The 19786-nt window shown below is 36.0% G+C and overlaps 1 protein-coding gene across 5 annotated transcripts in view; it reads right to left on the reverse strand.

The window, feature by feature from the left end:
• Positions 1-19786, reverse strand: part of ATG5 (autophagy related 5) — a 73482-nt gene that overhangs the window by 27142 nt on the left and 26554 nt on the right. For all 5 annotated transcript variants that reach the window (XR_003525975.1, XR_003525973.1, XM_027633711.1 and 2 more), the window contains exon 6: positions 13186-13280. Coding sequence is in view for 3 of the 5 variants with exons in the window: in XM_027633711.1 (XP_027489512.1) it covers positions 13186-13280 (95 nt within the window). In the remaining 2 variants the exon portion in view is untranslated. The remainder of the gene's footprint in view (positions 1-13185; positions 13281-19786) is intronic.

The following is a 19786-nucleotide window of genomic DNA, read 5'->3' on the forward strand; positions in this document are numbered from 1 at the left end:
CCCACATAGTTGCTGACTGTTGCAAAACAATATCCCTAGCTGCTATCATGAAACATTACAGAAAATGAATTCAATTTTGTATTTTAAGTGTTAAGCAACACAGATGTGGCAATGTAAATAAAAACCACTGGTCTTCATCAATGTTAAAATGATAAAAGTAACTAAATGTTGTTTATACAAAGACTGTGGTTCACAAATCTAATCCTACAGGCACAGTATTACCCCAGCATTCTTACACTTCTTCCCTCACATGCAGCAGATGTCTTCTGCATTAAAAGAGTCAAAAGAAAAGTCCCATCCTACAATCCACAATGTTTATAGGATAACTTTCCAAAGTAGCTTAGTCATACAGGAGCATAAAAAATTTCCAAAAATCTTACCATCACCCATTTTCAAGTGTAGGAATATAAGCCTAACTGGACTACAGTTTTCTTCTCTAGTATTCCTATCCCTGGAAGTGTTCCCGGCCAGCCTGGATAGGGTCTTGAGCAACCTGGTTACACGGAAGATGTTCCTGACCACAGCAGGGGGATTTAACTAGATGACCTTTGAAAGGTCCCTTCCAACTCAAACTGTCTATGATTCTATTTACTACAACACATGAAGGAATAGCCACCATGAATAACTGCCTACATAATGTTGTGTTTTGTACAATATTTCCTTAATCAATCATGCAAAAAAGTACTACCTATAATCTAACCCACAAAGACATCACTGCATAACTGCTGATAATGCTTTTAAATAATCTACATCAGACCTAAAGCATGTATTCATACAGTATCCACAGTTTTTCCTACTAAAATTATCATAGCTTCAACAGAACGTAGCACTTTTTAAACGATTTTATTTTACAATCTAGCCTCCATGTAACTGTGAGTTGTTCAAAAGATTGTGGATGCATTTGCAGGACACAACAGGTGAAAGTCAATCAGTAACTGCTGACATCTACAAAGGAAATGGCTTCAAATATATGAGCATATGAAGACAATCACCTGATCAAAAAATTGCAGTGCATTTTACACTGATCATATCCACAATTTAGTATCAAATCATTAAATTTATATGAAAGCAAATAATCATCTCTAAATTAACAGATTTTCTAGAAAATTTGACTTAACTGCAATTTCTCATTTTTCTACATTATTACATAGCACCACAAATCACATGCTTTGCTGAACAAATGAAAATTTCACTCTTTTTTAAGCAAGTTTAAACCATCACAGTGACAGGAAAGTGACAGTGAAAACAAATTACACCACAGTGAGAAAAAAACAGGCTAAAATTACCTATTCAGGTATAGCAGCATTGACAAGAGATATAGGTGAGGGCAAGTTTTAAGACACCCTTTAAGGCAGTGTAAAGCCTCCCAGGATTAGAGACAAGCTACACAGTTACATACTGTGCTAACAATTTTAACTTTTTTTCCCCCTATCATCCTGACAAGAGAAGGGGGAAGAAAAAAAAAAAGTTGTCAGTCTGTCTGGTCCTTTTCAGAATCAACAGAACATCAAACACTGCATGAAATCCACAATTTAATTAGTCAGATATTTTATACAGGATGCATCTTAAAATGAAAAACATAACTCATGAACAGCTAGGTTTATCTGGAAAAATCACAGTTACCAGTATTTTCATCTAGAGGAAGGGATTTGCATTTTCTGCCTAAACACTCAGCTGCTATTCAGTATTCAAACGAATAAAAGTCAACATACATATTGAACATACAAAGTAAAAAAATAATTTCTTACAATTCCCACATGTGCATAAGCTGGCAGCCTAAAACTATAAAACTTGAGACTTCCCTACATACTCCATCATATTTTCAGTAACTTGTCAAGTTCATAGTCTGTGCCATTTTGTAATGAACCACTTTACACTAAAAAAAGCCCTCTTAATTTCATAGAACCATTTTGTTTAAACCAATTTAAACTCAACCAAGAAGCTTTAGAAGTAATAAAGAGTTTGCATAATGATGCAAGTTATTTCATAAAAAAAAAAAGAAAGAAAAAAAGGACAATTAACTACTCCTTGAAAATAAAATTTTATTAAATATTTGCTCATATTTTCATATTTTTAGAAGATGCCTTCTACTTTGTAGAAATGTTTTCAATTAAAAATCTCAATGCACAATGTAAAAGTGACTAGCTGAAAAGATGATGAATTGCTGTAGTCACAGAACCATCAGAATACCATGCCTGTCAAAAACAAGATACTGCAAATCCCCATCTGAAATACTGCTTTTCCACTGGTGCTGAAATGCTGTTTTTCTGCTGGCGTTTCTGGGTGGGTACCTTTGACTCCTTTTTGCTTAATATTGGACCAGAATCACCAAGTACTTAACTGTAAAGAAGGCACAAGCAATGTTTCTGGGTGGGAGCTGTTCTTGGTTTTTGTTGTTGTTGTTTTGGTTGGTTGGTTTTGGGTTTTTTTAAATAAACTCTGTCTCTTCCATAAGGGTGATTTTCAGCTGAATGAGCTAAAGTACATGTAAGTGGTCAATAAAACTATGCAATCCCAGGTCGGGGGTAGAAACTGGAATATTTATTGAATACACACTTCACAATATAAAGTCTTGGAGGCAGGACATGTTAATGAAGAGGACAGGTTATGCTAATCAGGGTATGGATTATGCTAACTAGATGATTACACGATTCTCTGCTACAGTTACACAAGTGGTTAATATTTTCCCATAGCGAGGACCACATGGGGGGAAGAGAACAAAAGGGTTTCTACATCATCTGACATCATCATCACAAAGTCTTTCCACATCTTGCTGAAAGAGATAGGACAACCAAATGTAGCTAAATATTAATGGGTCTTGTGATGAAGCTCCTCAGAGTAAGGAGTTTCTCCCAGCTCCTGCTGTCTGTGGCCTGCTACAGAATCCTATCAGATCCTTTTCTGCTGATAGCCGAGTTTTGGATTTCAACAAGTACACACATAAAAATGATCTCGTTTTATCTATTTGAAATGTCACCTTTCAAATTTTATCAGTATTTTTTGAGCTTCTATTACAAGAGGCATAAAACATAACAATGTGGTATTCCTTTATCCTGTAATCATTGCTCTTCTTCTCTTCTTCAAATCTTCCAAGCAATAGAGGGTTTCTCCCAGACACTCCACGGCTTTTTTCTATACCTTTGATAAATTTTCTATTTCACTTTACTCTTCAAAATGTTAGGACTGGAACAACATTCCAAAAAAAAGACTGTTTCTAGTATTTCTTTAATTAGCCTCTGCAAACACCAAGTAGATGCTCTAGTTATGATTTTGTGTGCTTTGAATAAGCACTGCTTTTGCCATCATCTAAAATTTTGAACTGTTTATCTGTAACATCACTCTTCAGAGAAAAAAGTACGTTTCATAATAAAATAAAATAAATTAATTTTTTTTAATAAAAGAACTAAGTAATGTTTTATATGTCCAACATGTAACTAAAAATCATAAGACAAAAAAAGAGTATAAACACCCCCAACACATCTATCTAGAATTACCACAAAATCAAATCATTGACAGCATGTGCTCTGGGTTGCAGAACAAATTGTAAAATCAACATATATAATAAATCAAATTACTTGGTTTTCCCATATTACATTTTAAATTCCTCTAATAAATTATCTAGTTCAGTGGTTGCAAAAATTACAATAGATACTTGATTGTAACCTATGGAAAAAAATGAATTCTTTCACTTTGAGTTCGTACTAAAATTAATATTAGAATTTCTGCATTTATGTTATAAGAAGGAAGCTTTGATTTCCTCATGAAATTAAAAGTGTTTATGGTGATGGACAGGAACTTTGTACTCCCTAGTATTTTTAAGAGGCTTGACACAACAACAGCAAAAGAAGATTAAACAAACAGGCTACACTTTATACATTTAATTACACTAACAGTAGTCACCTAAATTAGTAGTGCAGAAGTATATGGAAGCTTAAGATAATTCTACAAATACATGCACATATGCATATGAATGGTCATGACAAATGTGTACTTAGATACATCTTTAAAACTTCTTAGATGAGGAGGCAATCATCGTATCAATCACAGATATCAAGGAGTCACACTATCAAGTGAAAATTATGTTATTCTTGAAAGCACTCCTAACAGTATTACACAAACTGGAAATTCTTTGGGTTTTGAACATTAATGATTACTGTTCTAAAAGCAAGGACAATTACATGATGTGTTCTCTCAGTGAAAACTTTAACAGTCCATAACAACGGCCACCATAACATGTGGCAAATATCATGACAAGAACTGATGCAAGTAATAATGCCAAAATTATCTAGTATCTTAGGCAAGACTGCAGTCAAATGAAAGACACAACTAGAATTATAAACACATCTGGAATAAGGTTAAAATTTTACATTGTAGGGCTTATTACAGTTAAGTCTAGACAATAATACTGAACCATTTTTGATCATGTCTTCCTTGAAGCCTTTCTTAGAACAGAGCACACTGTATGAAGCAACTGCAGTTCTATCCTAACTTTCTACACAACTAACAATAGTTTAGTGTTATTATAAACCTACAGAGAAACACAGCAACTATTTCAGTTAATTCTCCCCTACATTGTTGAGGGCCATTACTTGCTCATCTTTAAAAATATTAAAGAACCATTCAAAATATCACTCTTTTCCATATTATGTAAACTGGCAGAGAATGCTTTCTTACAATCCTTTAGAAAAAGCTTTATGTAATTGAAATGAATAATCAGAACCATGTAAAAGCTTTGAAAGTTGAAGTCCTACATGTTCTACTAACCTGAAAAAATATGCCTAGTTAAAAAGCAATCATTAACACATTCGTGATTTAAAATTTAATGAGATGACTACATTGCAACACTTCAGAACAGAAGACACTGCTTCAGTTTCTGTAACTGTTTCTAAAGACACATCATGCTGTCCACACCAATTTTGTGCTAAATATCTGTCCTGATGCTCAGACATTGATGAAATCCCCCTGAACCTTTTCTTCTCTAAGCTGAACAGTTTCAAGTCTCTTACCCTTTTTGTTCTCTCTTATTAGATGCACCAGCCCCTTAATCACCCTAGAGGCCCTTTGCTGGACTCTCTTCCTGTAGCTCCATGTCTCTCTTGCGCTGGGGAGCCCAAAACTGGACTTCTGGTGTGACCTCACCAGCGCTGAGTAGACTGGAAGGATCAGTTCCCTCAACATGCCAGCAACTCTCATCCTACAGCAGCCCAGGATATCGCTTTGCTTACCTTATCATAGGTCTCACTGTAAATGTCTTGTTATACCTGGTGGGTCATTTTTAGCAAGAGTATGTATTGCCAGAAGTTCTGTTACCAATTCCATACAAAAAGTTGCAGAAATAACACTCAAAATACCTAACAGGCATGGCTGAACCACATTCTGGCTGTCACTTGGTGACATTAAATCAATTAAATTTTCTTGTGTAGGTAAAGTAGCACTATATTCTCGGAAAAACTGAATTTGCATTATTTAATCTCAGGTGAATTGTACAGATCTTAGATGCAGAAGAAAGTCAACACTCTAGACACACAGAGTAGACTGAAGGAAACTGTCATACAGCAAGAAATAACAGACACTAAAGAGAAGAAACAGCTTCTAGAGGCAGTTTTGTTGAGCACTGAAAAGACAAAGCAACAATGAAAGCATGGCCTTAAAGTATTACATTTCCTTCCCAAAAAAAGGATTCATATTTGCAACTGGCAAAATATCAAGGTATCTGAAGTGTCAGGGACAACAAATCAATAGTGCTCTTCACAGCTGCAATGTCTTATGTGCACATGCAAACTTAAACCTCACATAAAAGTAAGAAATGGAGTACTGACTACTTATGAAGCAAACAACTTTAGAAATGGATTTACATCCACATAAGCAAACACTATATTGCTTGCTTAGGAGCAGTGAGGGGTACCATACTTCATACATCACTTTCAATCTACTTCAGACTACTAAATTCAATAATTATCCTTAGTTTTTGACAGTAATGATTAACTAGAAGGAACTCCTATATTCAAGGACAGTTAAATTTCCAATAGTTCTTTGTTAATTTGTATTGTATTCCTAGAACATGGTGTCAGATCCCAATTCCTTATAGGTTTGTTCCATTCCACACTTACCTATATAGAATTCGCTTTCAGTCTTCTAAAAAGTGCAAATAAGTCTTGGCACTTTCCAAAATCCTGAACGCTTCCTGTATTTTCTAACCCTCAATTTTGTGCAAAAGTTAACCTGCTTTATTTATCTATTTGACTTAAAAATAAGCAAAGGATAAACAAGATGGAATACTGTTATTGACAAATCAAAACAGATACTTCTGTGACTTTCATCTATGCAGAGTTTTGCATCATCATCATAGGCCAGGCTTTGTTCTACCTTTATTCCTAAGCAATAGGCACTGCTTATGCTGTACAGCCACAGAAATAACCCTAAGAGATGACATTCCTCATCTCTCTGAAGAAAAAAATTCCATATCTGTTTTTCCCCTTTTTCTGCAAGCAAAGCAGTTCACCAACTTGGGTGTTAGGTGTTTTGGGGGTTTTTTTTGATTTTGCTATTATAACAGAAAGCCAGTCTCAGAGAAATAAGTTCCAGGTTGTAATTGTAAGGTAGGCCAAGTCCTTTTACTACAAAATAAGAACCTGACTAAATTATGAAGCATGTGGTGAAAGTGGCAAATCAGTTTGTGTTGACTATACCAAGTAAAATGGAGAAGTCAAATGATCAGCTTTAACGATCAGAAGAAAGGTAGCAATATAATGAAGAGCACTTCATTTAAATTACAAGATCTTATAGTAATTATACACAGACCTAACTCAACTGAATTACTGCTTCATTCATTGTTTTCATCACAGCCTCACAATGTTTTCATACTCTTAAGAATTAACATTCAAAGCTGAGGTAAAAAAAAAAAGTGCAATTTTTTTTCCCTAACAAATTTAGGATGATATATAAATCTACAAGAGTACTATCTTAATAAAACAGGTTAGGGAAATACAGCCACAAGAATTCAAATCTCACAGTTTAAATTCAAACTTGTAGCATGAACATTTACATAAACTTATTTATATCAAACTTCATTATCATAAGACAATTCAAAGAAAAGACAACTAAGAAGAGTTTTATACAAAACCAATTTGCTAAAAAAGTAACTACCAATTTGCAATTAGGGAGTACATATGACATTTGGTAAGATTAAGGCATTTGCAAATTAGGAACAGACAATTTTTTTTTCAGCAGAAGTGTTCATTATTTCATTGCAAGTCAAAATGTACTTTGACTTAAAAATAAAAATCTATAAAAGTGTTTACACAAATTAATTTAGTAACTACTAGGATTCTACTTGGTTTTTTACACACCTAGGTTCTTCTGAGATTTAAGAGTATCCTATGTATGGTAAGATAAAAAAGGATTTAAGAAAAATACTACTCAGCTTTTCCCAATGTGCAGAATACAGTATACCCCTAAACTGCTTTAAAGTAGTTACAATGTAATTCAGAACCTCAACAGACTATTTTTCACACAAGCAAAACTACTTTATTCATTGTATACAAGCTCCACCTACATTAGACTCCGAAGGCTCACTGCAGCTCCTATTGACAAGCCCGAGCTAGCTTAAAACTATCCAGCTTGGTAACAGCTCAAGCATGGCTCAGAGAAGTGACCCAAATGGAGGTTTTACAGTCCCATCTCTTCTGCATCTCCTTCCCCGAGCACTGTGCAACTTGTACTACAGCTTTGAACTAGGCAGATTGACAGTTTTACAGACAACTTGGGCATATTTATGGAAACTTTAGTCACATTGCTGACACCAAATACAGTCTATAACCTCAGAATTTTTCTTTTAAACTCTGACGGCTCCAGCTCCCATCCTATACCAAGATAGTTAAAGGCACAAGGCTGATCTTCCACACAGGTTCCTTAAGTCTCTTAAGAGATCAGCATGGGCATTCCTTAACGTAGAATATGTAAAAAAAGTAATCTTTAACAGAGCTGGTTTGAGCTAGCCATTTCACTGTGCACTTAGATGGATAAGAAAAGCTTATGCAATTCTGGAACCTCAACTGTGGTCACAGTGACCTTCAACTGAAGGTGACAACTAGTCAAACTGCTATTACTTTCAACACAGAACAAAACAATCTAGTTCAGAAAACAAGAATTTACAGATCACGCAATATCTGATAGTTGGGTTTCTGGATTTTTTCCCCCCCAGTTATGAGGCACTAGGAAAATACATTTACCTAACAAAGCTTTTAAACATTCTCATTCATAGAGCTTTGAAGTAATTTAAAACTGGTGAAAGTGTGTTACTGTTTCTTTAGTGCTGAACCATCAGTTATTAGAATAAATCGTTCTGTGTACTCAATTGATGATGAACCAGAGTCCATTTGTTTCTCTTCAGCACAGAAATTCATCTGAGCCCAGCTGTTACACAAAATCAATCACCATTTCACGCAATTCTCCTATTTCCTCAAACTTCCTCCTTGTAAAAGGAAATTTTTAATAAATAAATTGATCTATTTTCAGCAGGTCCTTTATAAAAAAATAATTTTGAATAAATAAGAAGAAAGTCAAATAAGGTATTGCACACAGGTCTGTTCAACAGCATTTTACGCTAGACAACAAAAAGCTGAAACTTGCTGTGTTGTGTTGCCCTCTTCAGGTTGACAGGTCAACTAGATTTTCTAGTTCTTTTGCTTGAATAGTCATTACATTTCAACTTCTTTCATAAAAGTTTTCAGATTTGAAGTTTCAAGTAGCAGCTAACTTCACCTGTATTCCACCAGCGCTTGAAGTATTTTTGGTCTAATATCCTATAAACTATACTTTTTGCCTCTATGTCTCCCTAACTTCAACACTAATCTTGAGAATTATCAAAATATTAGCTAGAGTTTGAAAAGATGACTAAAAATACAACTTCAGCAGTGGTAAGCAAGAGGCTTAAAGAGCTCAGTTGACTCCGCTTACCAAAGAAAACTGAAGCTACTGAAATCATTCCGTAAGTGAACTTGGGAGGTCAGAAAGTCAGGTGACTTTAAACTCGTGTAAGTCAAAACAGAATCTAGAAATTCAAGCAAGAAAAAATTCAGACTTGAAATGCAATGGAGACTTTTAACAAAAGAAAAATTTAACAACCTACTAACATAAAAGGGAAGATTCATTATTACTAGAAAACTTTATAGGTGGACCCAATATCTTTCCAATCAATCTGTTTTGATCAGTTTTTGAATAGTTGTCATAATATGGGCCAAACTGTGCTGCTGATTTGCATACTTCTAATGGGTTTTGCAATTGATTACCCGAGCTCTGCCAATTAATGTGGGAATATGAATGAAACAACCTTCAATTGCTTGGAAATGGCCATGCTTGAGATTCTGATTCATTTATTGAGACAGATATTAATAATGTCTTAAAATATTTCATTTCTCACTCCCACTTTGCTCTTTTTAGAGGTAATTCTTAGGTATTTTTAGGTAATAGTAAACAATTAAGTCTGTTTAGACATCTCCATATTGCAGCTTTGACAGAAAGAGCAAAGTTTTGCATTCAACTGATAAAAAAGTATGGAGAATTTCACTCATGTTACTCAGGAAGACAAACATCATAAAAATTTGTGACTGTACGACTTAATTATAACATCTTAAGGGACTCAGGATAGGAAAAACTGTTGAAAATTAAGGCCTACTATGTAATTAGGCAATAAAATTAAGAAACTACTCAAAATCCTCCAAAAATAGAAGCAAAGGAAATGCTCATTCCAGTACCATGGCATTTCCCAGTACCCAAATAAAGGAACAAGCAAAAAAACCAATCCCAGATCATCCCCCTTTGGGTTGGCAAACATACAACAGCCAACCTGCCCCAGGCCACTTGCAACTCTAGGAATCTGAAACCAGAACTTGTCATGAAGAGTTTTCACGCGTTTTCTTGCACATACTTTTGTCATTTTATTCCCAAGAATGAAATGCTATATACAACTTTAAATCTGATATACTTGTAGGGTAGACTCCAGAGGAAAGGTGGAAGATTGACAGGGAGAGGGTGAGCATGACATAGGCAGAGAGCAAGACACCAAAACTGAGGGATGAGTGCAAACTAAGTGTACAACAACTGAGACTCAGGGTGCTCTCATCTGCCACGTAGGACAGCAGGCAGAGGTTCATCAGAGCAGTCACTATCAGCAGGTAGAGACTCCTTTCCAGTGCCTGACTAATATGCCCTATCACAGTGCCCGGAGAAAAAGATTGATGAAAACTTCCTGCCATCTATCAGTCATATAGTTTGTTCAATTAGACTGCACAACATCAGCTGGTCTTAAAAACATGGCAGAAAATTCCACAAGTCAAAATAGCTCTAGTACTGGACATGAAAAACAACACTTAAATTCAGAATATACTCAAAACATTACTATTATTTTCTCTCTTGCTATTAAAGAACAAGTGCAAAAAGCAGTCTATTCAACACTACTATCAGACAAAAAGGTAAAAAAGATTTTGTGCACCTGTCAAGTGAAAACAAAGCAGCTTACACCTCTGAAGGGATGAAGTGGGGAACTTTTTTTTTTTACACATCAAAGTAAATGTCACAAAAATATAATCACTATTTTTAAACTGTCTCTGGTAGAAGAAGTTTCCACTTAAGTCAAAGTTTCTTCTGGTGCAAGTTCCATATTACACAGTTAACAGAATTTGACAGCTGGCAATACAATCTCCAAGGATATCTAAGTTAACTTAAAATTGAAAACTATTTGATCCTTAGTGATACTCAGCCTTTTTCTTCACCATCTACAGTAGATACCAGGATTCTGGTCCAATCTAAGCTGCTATACTTAGAACAGGTGCTGGACAAGGGTTTTTAAAATTACCTGTGGTTAGTTTAGTTTTGACTTACCCAAGTACGATGCTTGTATTTTTGCCATCTCTTTCTCCCACACACTCCATCAGATTTGGTCACCACAGGAGGTATGATTCATATTACTCTTTAGAAATGTATTTTAATAGACAAGCTTTACAATTGAAAGAGCTTTTAAGTTTTTAAAATAATCAATCCTTCACTGCAAAACACATCAGATCACTTTACTGAATGCATTTTTTTCTGCAGCAATTTTGCTGAGTCACATTTAACTGCTACTAAGACTAATTTTCTTAGTTGATGTCTTTCTTTGGAGGAAAACAAGTTCATCCATCTCATGCTGACAAAAAACAATCTAGACAGCTCCCTTCACAGAATTTTCTTCTAATAATTTGGAGTAATGGAAGGTATGGAAACTAAGAGGAGGAAGTCTCCCCACTGAAGGCAATGCCTTAGTCATTTCCTGCCATCCACCTGTATATTCTTAAGTATCTACAAGAATACCATGTGACAACACACAGGGAATAAACATCCACTGCAATACAAACCCAGGTTAAATCAGGTATTTATGTAGGGATATAAAAGCAACTGATTAGAATGCAAAGCTGACTTCTACCAGCACTACTGGAAATAAAATGCATTCGCGGTAGGGGTTAAATACATCTTAAGAACATTTTAGAATCAGTTACTTCTACATATGAAAGTCTGTCACTAAGTACTGTAAAATTCCATTAAAACTACAGGAATTAACTCCTTGTTTGGAATTAAATTATAATCTCACCCTTCCTAAGACTTTTTGAAAATTCCTTTAAATACATAAAGCTGTAATCAGTACACAAACCAACAAACCAAACAAAAAAAGCTAGAAACACCTGCATCCACTTTTTTAAAAAGAGGAACATGACTAAAAATATTTACAAATACTAAGAGCAGCATTACTGAAAATAATATAAACCAACCTTCCCAAAAGCTGTCTCAGCATCATTTTTATTTGTCTTTGGTGTTCTATTCTTAGATATTTTGGGTTTGAACTACAGCAACTAAGAGTTTCCAGTTGAAAAGATAATGAGAATCAAGACAAGTATTACTGGCTAAAGGGACAGATTTTACCAAATTAGATTTTTTTTTCTTTTTTTTTTAAAGCTTTACTAACATGAAATCATTTGATATCAATGAAAGCCTCCCTCATGCCTTAAAGGTCTGCAACCCATTGACAGCAAAACCTCCATTTTGCAAACCCATTTATGTGATTTCTATGAAAAGATGTACAAAAACCCCACACCTATCAGAGAACAAGCAAACAACTTAGTCATCAGCCAAACAAAATGCTGTACTACTTTTCTTGATACATGCTTTTTGATACTTATACAAACCTTGCCATCTGCTATGATCTCTGACAAAATAACTGACTTCCGTTCTCAATCTAAAGTTTCATTATGACAGTAAATGTCTTAACATGTAACATTAAAAGTTACTTCTATCCCACTGCAAGACTGTATAGGTATCTATGGTCATTATAACCTGTTATAAAGTAGTATCAGACTATTCAGTACCCTGAATAAAGGACATTCTTTTGATAGCTACAGGTGTAAAACCTGAGGAGAAATAGATTAAAACATTCCAACAGAGCACAACTGTTTAGAGAGTTTACATGAGTTTTGTATAAGCTTTTAACCACACATAATTCTGAACTTCATTGTGACCTTAATGTTATAAAAACTAAGGGGATGGAAAAAAATTGTAAGGATTCCAAGGAACATCTCCAAATAAACTGCTGAGAAAAATTGGGTGCTGCTGTATTAAAACGGAAAAAAACCAACATTCAAAGCTATGGATTGGATTGTAAGGTATACAATTAGAAGACAAAGGTAAGAACTAGATGCAAGACCTATGCCATTACTTTCACCTTAAAATGCCAACAAGAAAAGAGGCCTATATAGTGGTTGAGGGAAAAGTGTTGCTCCTGAAGTGTTTGACTGTGACCTTTCAGATGTCATTTTGCATCTAAAGCAGTCTTCATAGTTAGCAGTTGTTTTTAATAACAGAATTAGATTTTTGGGGTATTTTATTTTTTTTTAAAAACAGACAAACATCATCTATACCAGCCTTAGCACATTCTCAAATATTACACATGACAACATGATGAATGGTTATTACCTACTACAATAAACATAGTCTATTTTGTTTGTTAATTCATGCAACATAAGTGTCCAGCAAATATGAGCATACAAAGTTTTACCATAATGTTAGAAAAGAGAACACGTAATTCTACAAACAAATTATGATATATGACACCTCAGTGGAAGTATTTTGAAAAAGTGTCTTTATTTCATTGTCTCCTACCTGATAAATTCTAAAGGGGATGTATCGAAATCCATTATCTTCTGGAGGATACTCCATGAGTTTTCGATTTATTGCCCAAAACTGCTCAAATTTATCTGTGAAAGTAAAATTAGACTTTGTTAATATTAGTAACATATATTCTTTTTCAGCTAAAAAAGGTAAATGACACATGATTGGAACAACATGAAAACTTTTCTTACAGAAGTTTGACCTATCTTTGAATTTATTTTCCCCGCATTTCTCTTCCGTATTTTGCCTGAAGCCAAAGGTAGGTCATCTGCATTCTCCTATGAAAACAGTGATGTGGCAACTTATCAAACTGAAAGAGAAAGCAACCTGAATTCATATCTTATCTCCCACTGTTAAGGAAATATTGGGCCATAAATTATGGATTTCATTACCTCAATTAACAGTGCCTGTTTCTCCACTTCCTGCTGCTACTGGTCTACACTGTCTCACAATTTGCTAAAAATATCTAATTGTTCTTGACTACAGATAAACAAAAGGTGTAAAGTATAGAGAAACCAAAGCAAGAGAAAATATTTTGAGGCATTTATATTTGGATATGTAAATCTTAAAATAATCTGCAACAATGTATGATATAATCAGAAAATATACTGCCAGATTCATGACACAACCCAAAAGTAAAAGTTTACACTTGAAACACAGTTTTGTCATTATCCAAGTAACTAGTTTTAGTAAAATAGCCTGAGGCAGCACACCATTTCATCCTGTTCAGATATTACAAGAACCGAACAGTTTATTATGTTTCAAATGTATTGAGAACAGGTCTAAGAGTAATAAAGGCTTTTATACATGCAAATCAATTATTCAAATCAAGCAAACAACTAATATCAGAAATGATAGGAAGGAACACAAAGAGCTAAGATGAATAGAGCTGTTGCTAGTCTTACTGGAGAAGGCAGCTTTATACATGGGGAAAAGCAAAAGATCAATTTCCTTATAGGCCCTAACTCTCCAAGACACCAAAGTGGATGTTTCTTCAGAAGGAACAGAGAGTCTCCAATTTTCCCTCTTTGGCACAAGTCTCAAGAAGCTGGGCCATATACCCATGAGAGAATTCAGCCCCCCTGTAGCAAGGTAAAATTCAGAAATCTATTCACTGGACAAAGGTTCTGCCTGCTTCCGAAACTGCTGATAAAAATTGAAGCAACTGGACAAAACAAAAGGAGTTTGAGATTTGCTTCACTCCAGCATACTGCACAGATGCCTGTCAGTGCACTAAAAGGCATAGTTTAATATATATTGCGGGGTTTATAACACATTGCTTTTCCTGACTGAATGTAATACAAGGCAAGAATTTCCAAGAAACTGTAAACAAACTCCTGCCAAGTATTCTGTAGGAGCATTTCCCAATACTTATCTCAGAAAGTACTTCCACACCCTTGTTTCCTCATTAGCAGCAAGTGCCTCTTGACAGGCACTTACCTGAGCTGCAGTCAGCACCACCATGCAGACACCTGCCCTAGATGACAAGCTGCCTGGACACAGGGTGTTACCCCATAGCTCACTGGGCTGGGAAGTTTAGGAAGTGGCAGTGACAGTGACAACCCTGGAGCAGAATGTACTCAAGCAATCCTGCATTTGGGAACCCCAGCCTACACAGTCAGAGGTTTAGCCTTACAGTGTCTGGCACAAAGAATGACTGCCTCCCTCCTCAGGAACTCTGTCAGTGGGAAAGTGAAGATTTAGCATAATTCCTTCATCCTTGGAGACAGCACTGAGAAGAGCTTACAGCTTTCACTATAAATGTATGGATAGGCATCCTACAGTAGGTATCAATCAATTTATACTTCAATTACTACTTCTGACTATAACTCAGTTGATAAAACTGTTACTGTGATACACAAAACAAAACAATTGAGACCTACTTAAGCTACTGAGCTTCGGCAGACCTAAATAAGGAATCTACATATTTGGATATATCCTACTTTAAAAAAATAAACCAAACATTAACTACATTTACTTGTTTAACATTCATATTACAGTAACCAGGAAAGTTGGGTGAACAGCTTACTGTCCTCAAAATTCAACAGAAATAAGCGACACATCTTATGGATCAGAAGAACTAGATATTCTGAATAAATAACAGACTTATGTTAGAAGATAAAGTGTATTGACCCTTGTGGCATATACAGCAAACAAGTGAGCCTCTGAAAGACAAAAAACGTTAAACAATGGTAATGTGCAGCTAACTCACTTCTGTTCCTCATTCCAGCCTCCTTACCTCCCAGAAAGCATGCAGGTAATTTTATTTAAGGCAGGTAAATTTACAAAGTTGTATTTCTCAGATTATTCTCCGAACACTCAGACAATGTTTAAGACAATGTCTTGTTTAAATTTCTAATAGTTTCTGTAGTTTCCAAATATAACAGCAATAAATCTGCAAGAGTTGAATGATGAACTTACTGTATTTTGTAATCAAGTATGTTTTGTCAACCCACCTGATATCCCAGGAATCAAAAACTTTCTAGTAAATTAGCTAGACATAGTGGAGTCAGATATCTTAAGACAGATCTCCACCGTGTGTAAAGACCTCTAAGTTAATTCATCCTCATAACCTTATATTGCTGTCCTCCAAACATCTCTCCAGGGATACAACATTTTTACAACAGTAAACTAAGTTGGATGTAAGAAAACCAAGACAAAGCTTCAAAGCTTCAAAGCAAGCAGCAGAAAAGGCTATCCAGTCCACATATTGATATATATGACCTGGCAAGAGCTTTAATCAGCAGAATTCTGAATGCCAGAATCCTAAAACTCAAAAAATACAAAATCTAAAAATAACTGCTTTTCACAGAATCCTTAAGACTCAAAGCTTAAAATAAACACAAAAACGGCCTAACACAAACACATAAAATCCCCCCAGCCCCCTTGAAAATATAAGTGAAAGGACTCATCATTCTCCAATTTTCGTGTCACAGTACCCCCTGTTTATGCAAAACAGACTTCAGGAAGCTATTAATGCTATGATGAGCTACAAGAACTAATCAGTTCATTGGCTAGAAACGACAAAGACAGAACGCGCTGGCCGGAACTTTGACAATCAAAACAAAACCGAGTTTTCATCAAGCCAGTAAACAAGGAAGAGTTCTCAAACTATCAGCAAAAGCATTTTACACATTTGTCTCCCTCCCTCCTGCTCGCTACTGAAAAGCTTATGCAGTCTGCATGATATTTAAACTACCATAACAGTCAAAACCGATTACTTTTTGTTTTCCACAATCCATCTGTTTTTAAGAAAGTGTTTGATTGAAGCATTAGTGAATTTCTATATTAGCAAAAAACATTACTTGCAAAAGACAGATGTTCATATCTGAATAACAATATTTTGTGGCTAGGCTTCACAAACGAAGATTTGGGAAGGGCTCTACCCACGTTTGTTGCAAGTGCGTTGGTGGCTAAAAAGGCCAATACAAGATAGGTACGTCTGGTTGCAAAAGGCACAGCAGAAAGACTGCTTAGGTGGTATATTCTGCAAGGCACGATTCTTTCTGCGTTGTCTTTTCTCCTCGAGAGTGATCCTGCGTGCGTTCTCAAAAGCATCTGCAGCATTACAGATGGTGTGTCTCCAGACCTCCCGACTGGAGGCCAGAGTACACCAGTTATGGTGATCAATATGGCCAAGGTTGAGATGTTGTTTCAGGGAGTCCTTGTATCTTCTCTTCAGGGCTCCTCTCATGTGGCAGCCAGTGGCAAGTTCACCATAAAGCAAGATCTTAGGGAGGCAGTTGTCCTTCATCCTTGAGACATGTCCTGCCCAGCGCAGCTGTGTTCTCAGTAACATGGTCTCAATACTTGTGACTGCTGCTTGTTCTAGAACAGATGTATTGGTCACATAATCTGACCAGTGGATGTTCAGGATTGAACGGAGACAGTGCTAATGGAAGCGTTCTAGAAGTTGCAGGTGGTGGTGGTAGGTGACCCATGATTCGGAACCATATAAGAGAGTAGACAGAACAACGGCTCTGTAAACACTGATCTTTTTACTTTTCTTCAAGTGTTTATTTTGCCAAATTCTTTTATGAAGCTTTCCGAAGGCACTATATGCCTTTGCTAACCTGTTGTCTATCTCTCCATCAATCTTACCATCCGAGGAGATGAGGCTACCTAGGTAATTAAATTGCTGGACTGATTTGAGCTCTGATTGACCAATGGTGATATGGGGATGATGGAAGACTTCCTGAGGTGCTGGCTGATAAAGAACTTCTGTCTTCCTTAAGGTGACTTCCAGCCCAAAGAGCTCAGCAGCATCTGCAAAGGAGGATGTTAAACGCTGCAGAGCTGCTTCTGTGTGGGCGACAAGGGCGGCATCATCAGCATAAAGCAGCTCCCGGACAAAATGGTTTAAAGTCTTAGTGTGGGCCTTCAGTCGCCTTAGGTTGAAAAGGCTTCCATCAGTACGGTATCAAATGTAGATACCATCTTCTTCATTGAGGTCTGCCGTGGCCCTTTGGAGCATCATGCTGAAAAAGACTGTGAATAGGGTTGGTGCGAGAACGTAGCCTTGTTTCACACCATTATAATTATTAGAAAGGGTTCAGAAAGTGCATTGCCATATCTGACTTGGCCATGCTGATCCTCATGGAGTGAGATGATCATTTTAAGGAACTTGGGGGGGACATCCTAAACATTCCAAAATCTGCCATAGACCTTTTCTGCTCACAGTATTGAAAGCCTTGGTGAGATCAACAAAGGTTACATAGAGATCTTTATTCTGTCCCCTACACTTCTCTTTCAGTTGTCTGAGAACAAATACCATGTCTGTGGTGCTCCTGTTGGCTCTGAAACCACATTGGCTTTCAGGTAGAATTCGTTCTGCTATAGTGGGTATTAGTCTGTTCAAGAGTATTCTAGCCAGGATTTTGCCAGCAATGGAGAGTAGAGTAATACCACGGTAATTTGAACAGTCTGATTTAATTCCTTTCTTCTTATACAAAGTGATGATGACTGCATCACGAAGGTCTGATGGTAGTTCACCTAGTTCCCAACAGCGCACCACAAACTTGTGAAATTTAGCATGGAGTGCAAGGCCCCCATGTTTCCAGATTTCAGTGGAATTCCATCAACCCCAGCTGCCTTGCCAATTTTCACCTGCTGTATGGCCTTAAGGGTTTCTCCTAAAGTGGGGGCGGTATCCAATTCATACTTCACCGGTTGTTGTGTGATGGACCGAATAGCTGAGTCTTGGACTACAACATTTAAAGTAACAACAATAAGATTCAAACAAAAGTGAGATAAGTGGCAGAAAAAAAGTTTTATATGACTCCACTAATATTTCTTAAACAAGAGATGATGGCTGCTATATAACTTCGTCTAAAATGCAATATAAAAATTTTCTCTCTGTATTTTATGCCAAAGATCAGAAAGTTAATAATCAAATAACTGAGGAGAGATGCAGTTGAAAAATGCATCAACCAAGTAACTTATATTTATAAATATTCATTATTAGAAATGCAGGTACTGAATGCCCAAATGCCAGACAGACATTAGCTTTCATTAGTACAGAGATGCACAGAATCTGAGAGCTTTGAAAACAATATTTATATATTTAGAACAAGTATGAGTTGGCAAAACTACAATGTCTAATCCATGAAAATAGTGTCAGTACAAAAATTCATTAAGCAACAAACTGAACCTCAAATATAAATTTACAAATACAGTATGCCACATTATGCATGTAGGGTTCAGAGACCTATCAGTGACATTATTCATGTCTTTAAAGTGCCCAGTAAAACAGTTAAAAAAATTACTGTTACAGGAAAACATTTTGAGAATTGTTGTTTCCTCCATTAGGCAAGAGTGGAGATCTTTTAGCAACCACTGAAATTAATCCAAATTTATACCAGTTACATTAAAAAGTTCTTGGTAGTTCCATCATAGTTTAGTGTTAATAGACAGTAACTGCTGAACCTTTTACTATTGAGCAGTGTTAACAAAGGATTAGTATAGGCTGAAAGCTGGGTCTCTTTTGCCCCTGAGTCTCCACCTGAAACATTCTTCAGAAAACCAGAAAAATTAATTTCACTCATGCTAGCCTCTTACAGTCATTTTCTGAAACTTGAGTGCTGTTGTGCTTCAAACGACTTGAAATTTCACATGGATCTTGATATTAGACACATCTCTTTCACCCGCCTGACTCCACAACAGGATGGATCACTGAGAGGGTAAAGGGCACTGCTCAAGTGCTTGCCATCAACATATGGATTGCACTGCAGCATAGCTTTAAATCTGCATACACAATTATGTGTACGGACAGCATGGAAAATTACATCTACAAACAATTTGCAATGAGACACTCCGGTAACAGCATATAGACAGTTAAAATCGAGATCCTACTGCAATACATTGGGCAAAAGAAATTCACACACACACACTTTAAACTTATCAACAAAAATACCTTAACAGTAAGGAATTATTTTGTTTCTATATTTGTCAGAGATGCAACTGCTGTCAGAGTAGTGACTCTAGAATTGGATATACTTCAAGAAGGCTGTTGAGAGGGTTTAAATAACAGAAAGAATTAATGTTAAAACAAGGTAAAGATTGCTTAAATTTAGAAAGGAAATTGTAATTCATG

The sequence above is a fragment of the Corapipo altera genome, unplaced genomic scaffold (assembly GCF_003945725.1).
Source record: "Corapipo altera isolate COAL_440 unplaced genomic scaffold, ASM394572v1 2b, whole genome shotgun sequence".
Lineage (NCBI taxonomy): Eukaryota > Metazoa > Chordata > Aves > Passeriformes > Pipridae > Corapipo > Corapipo altera.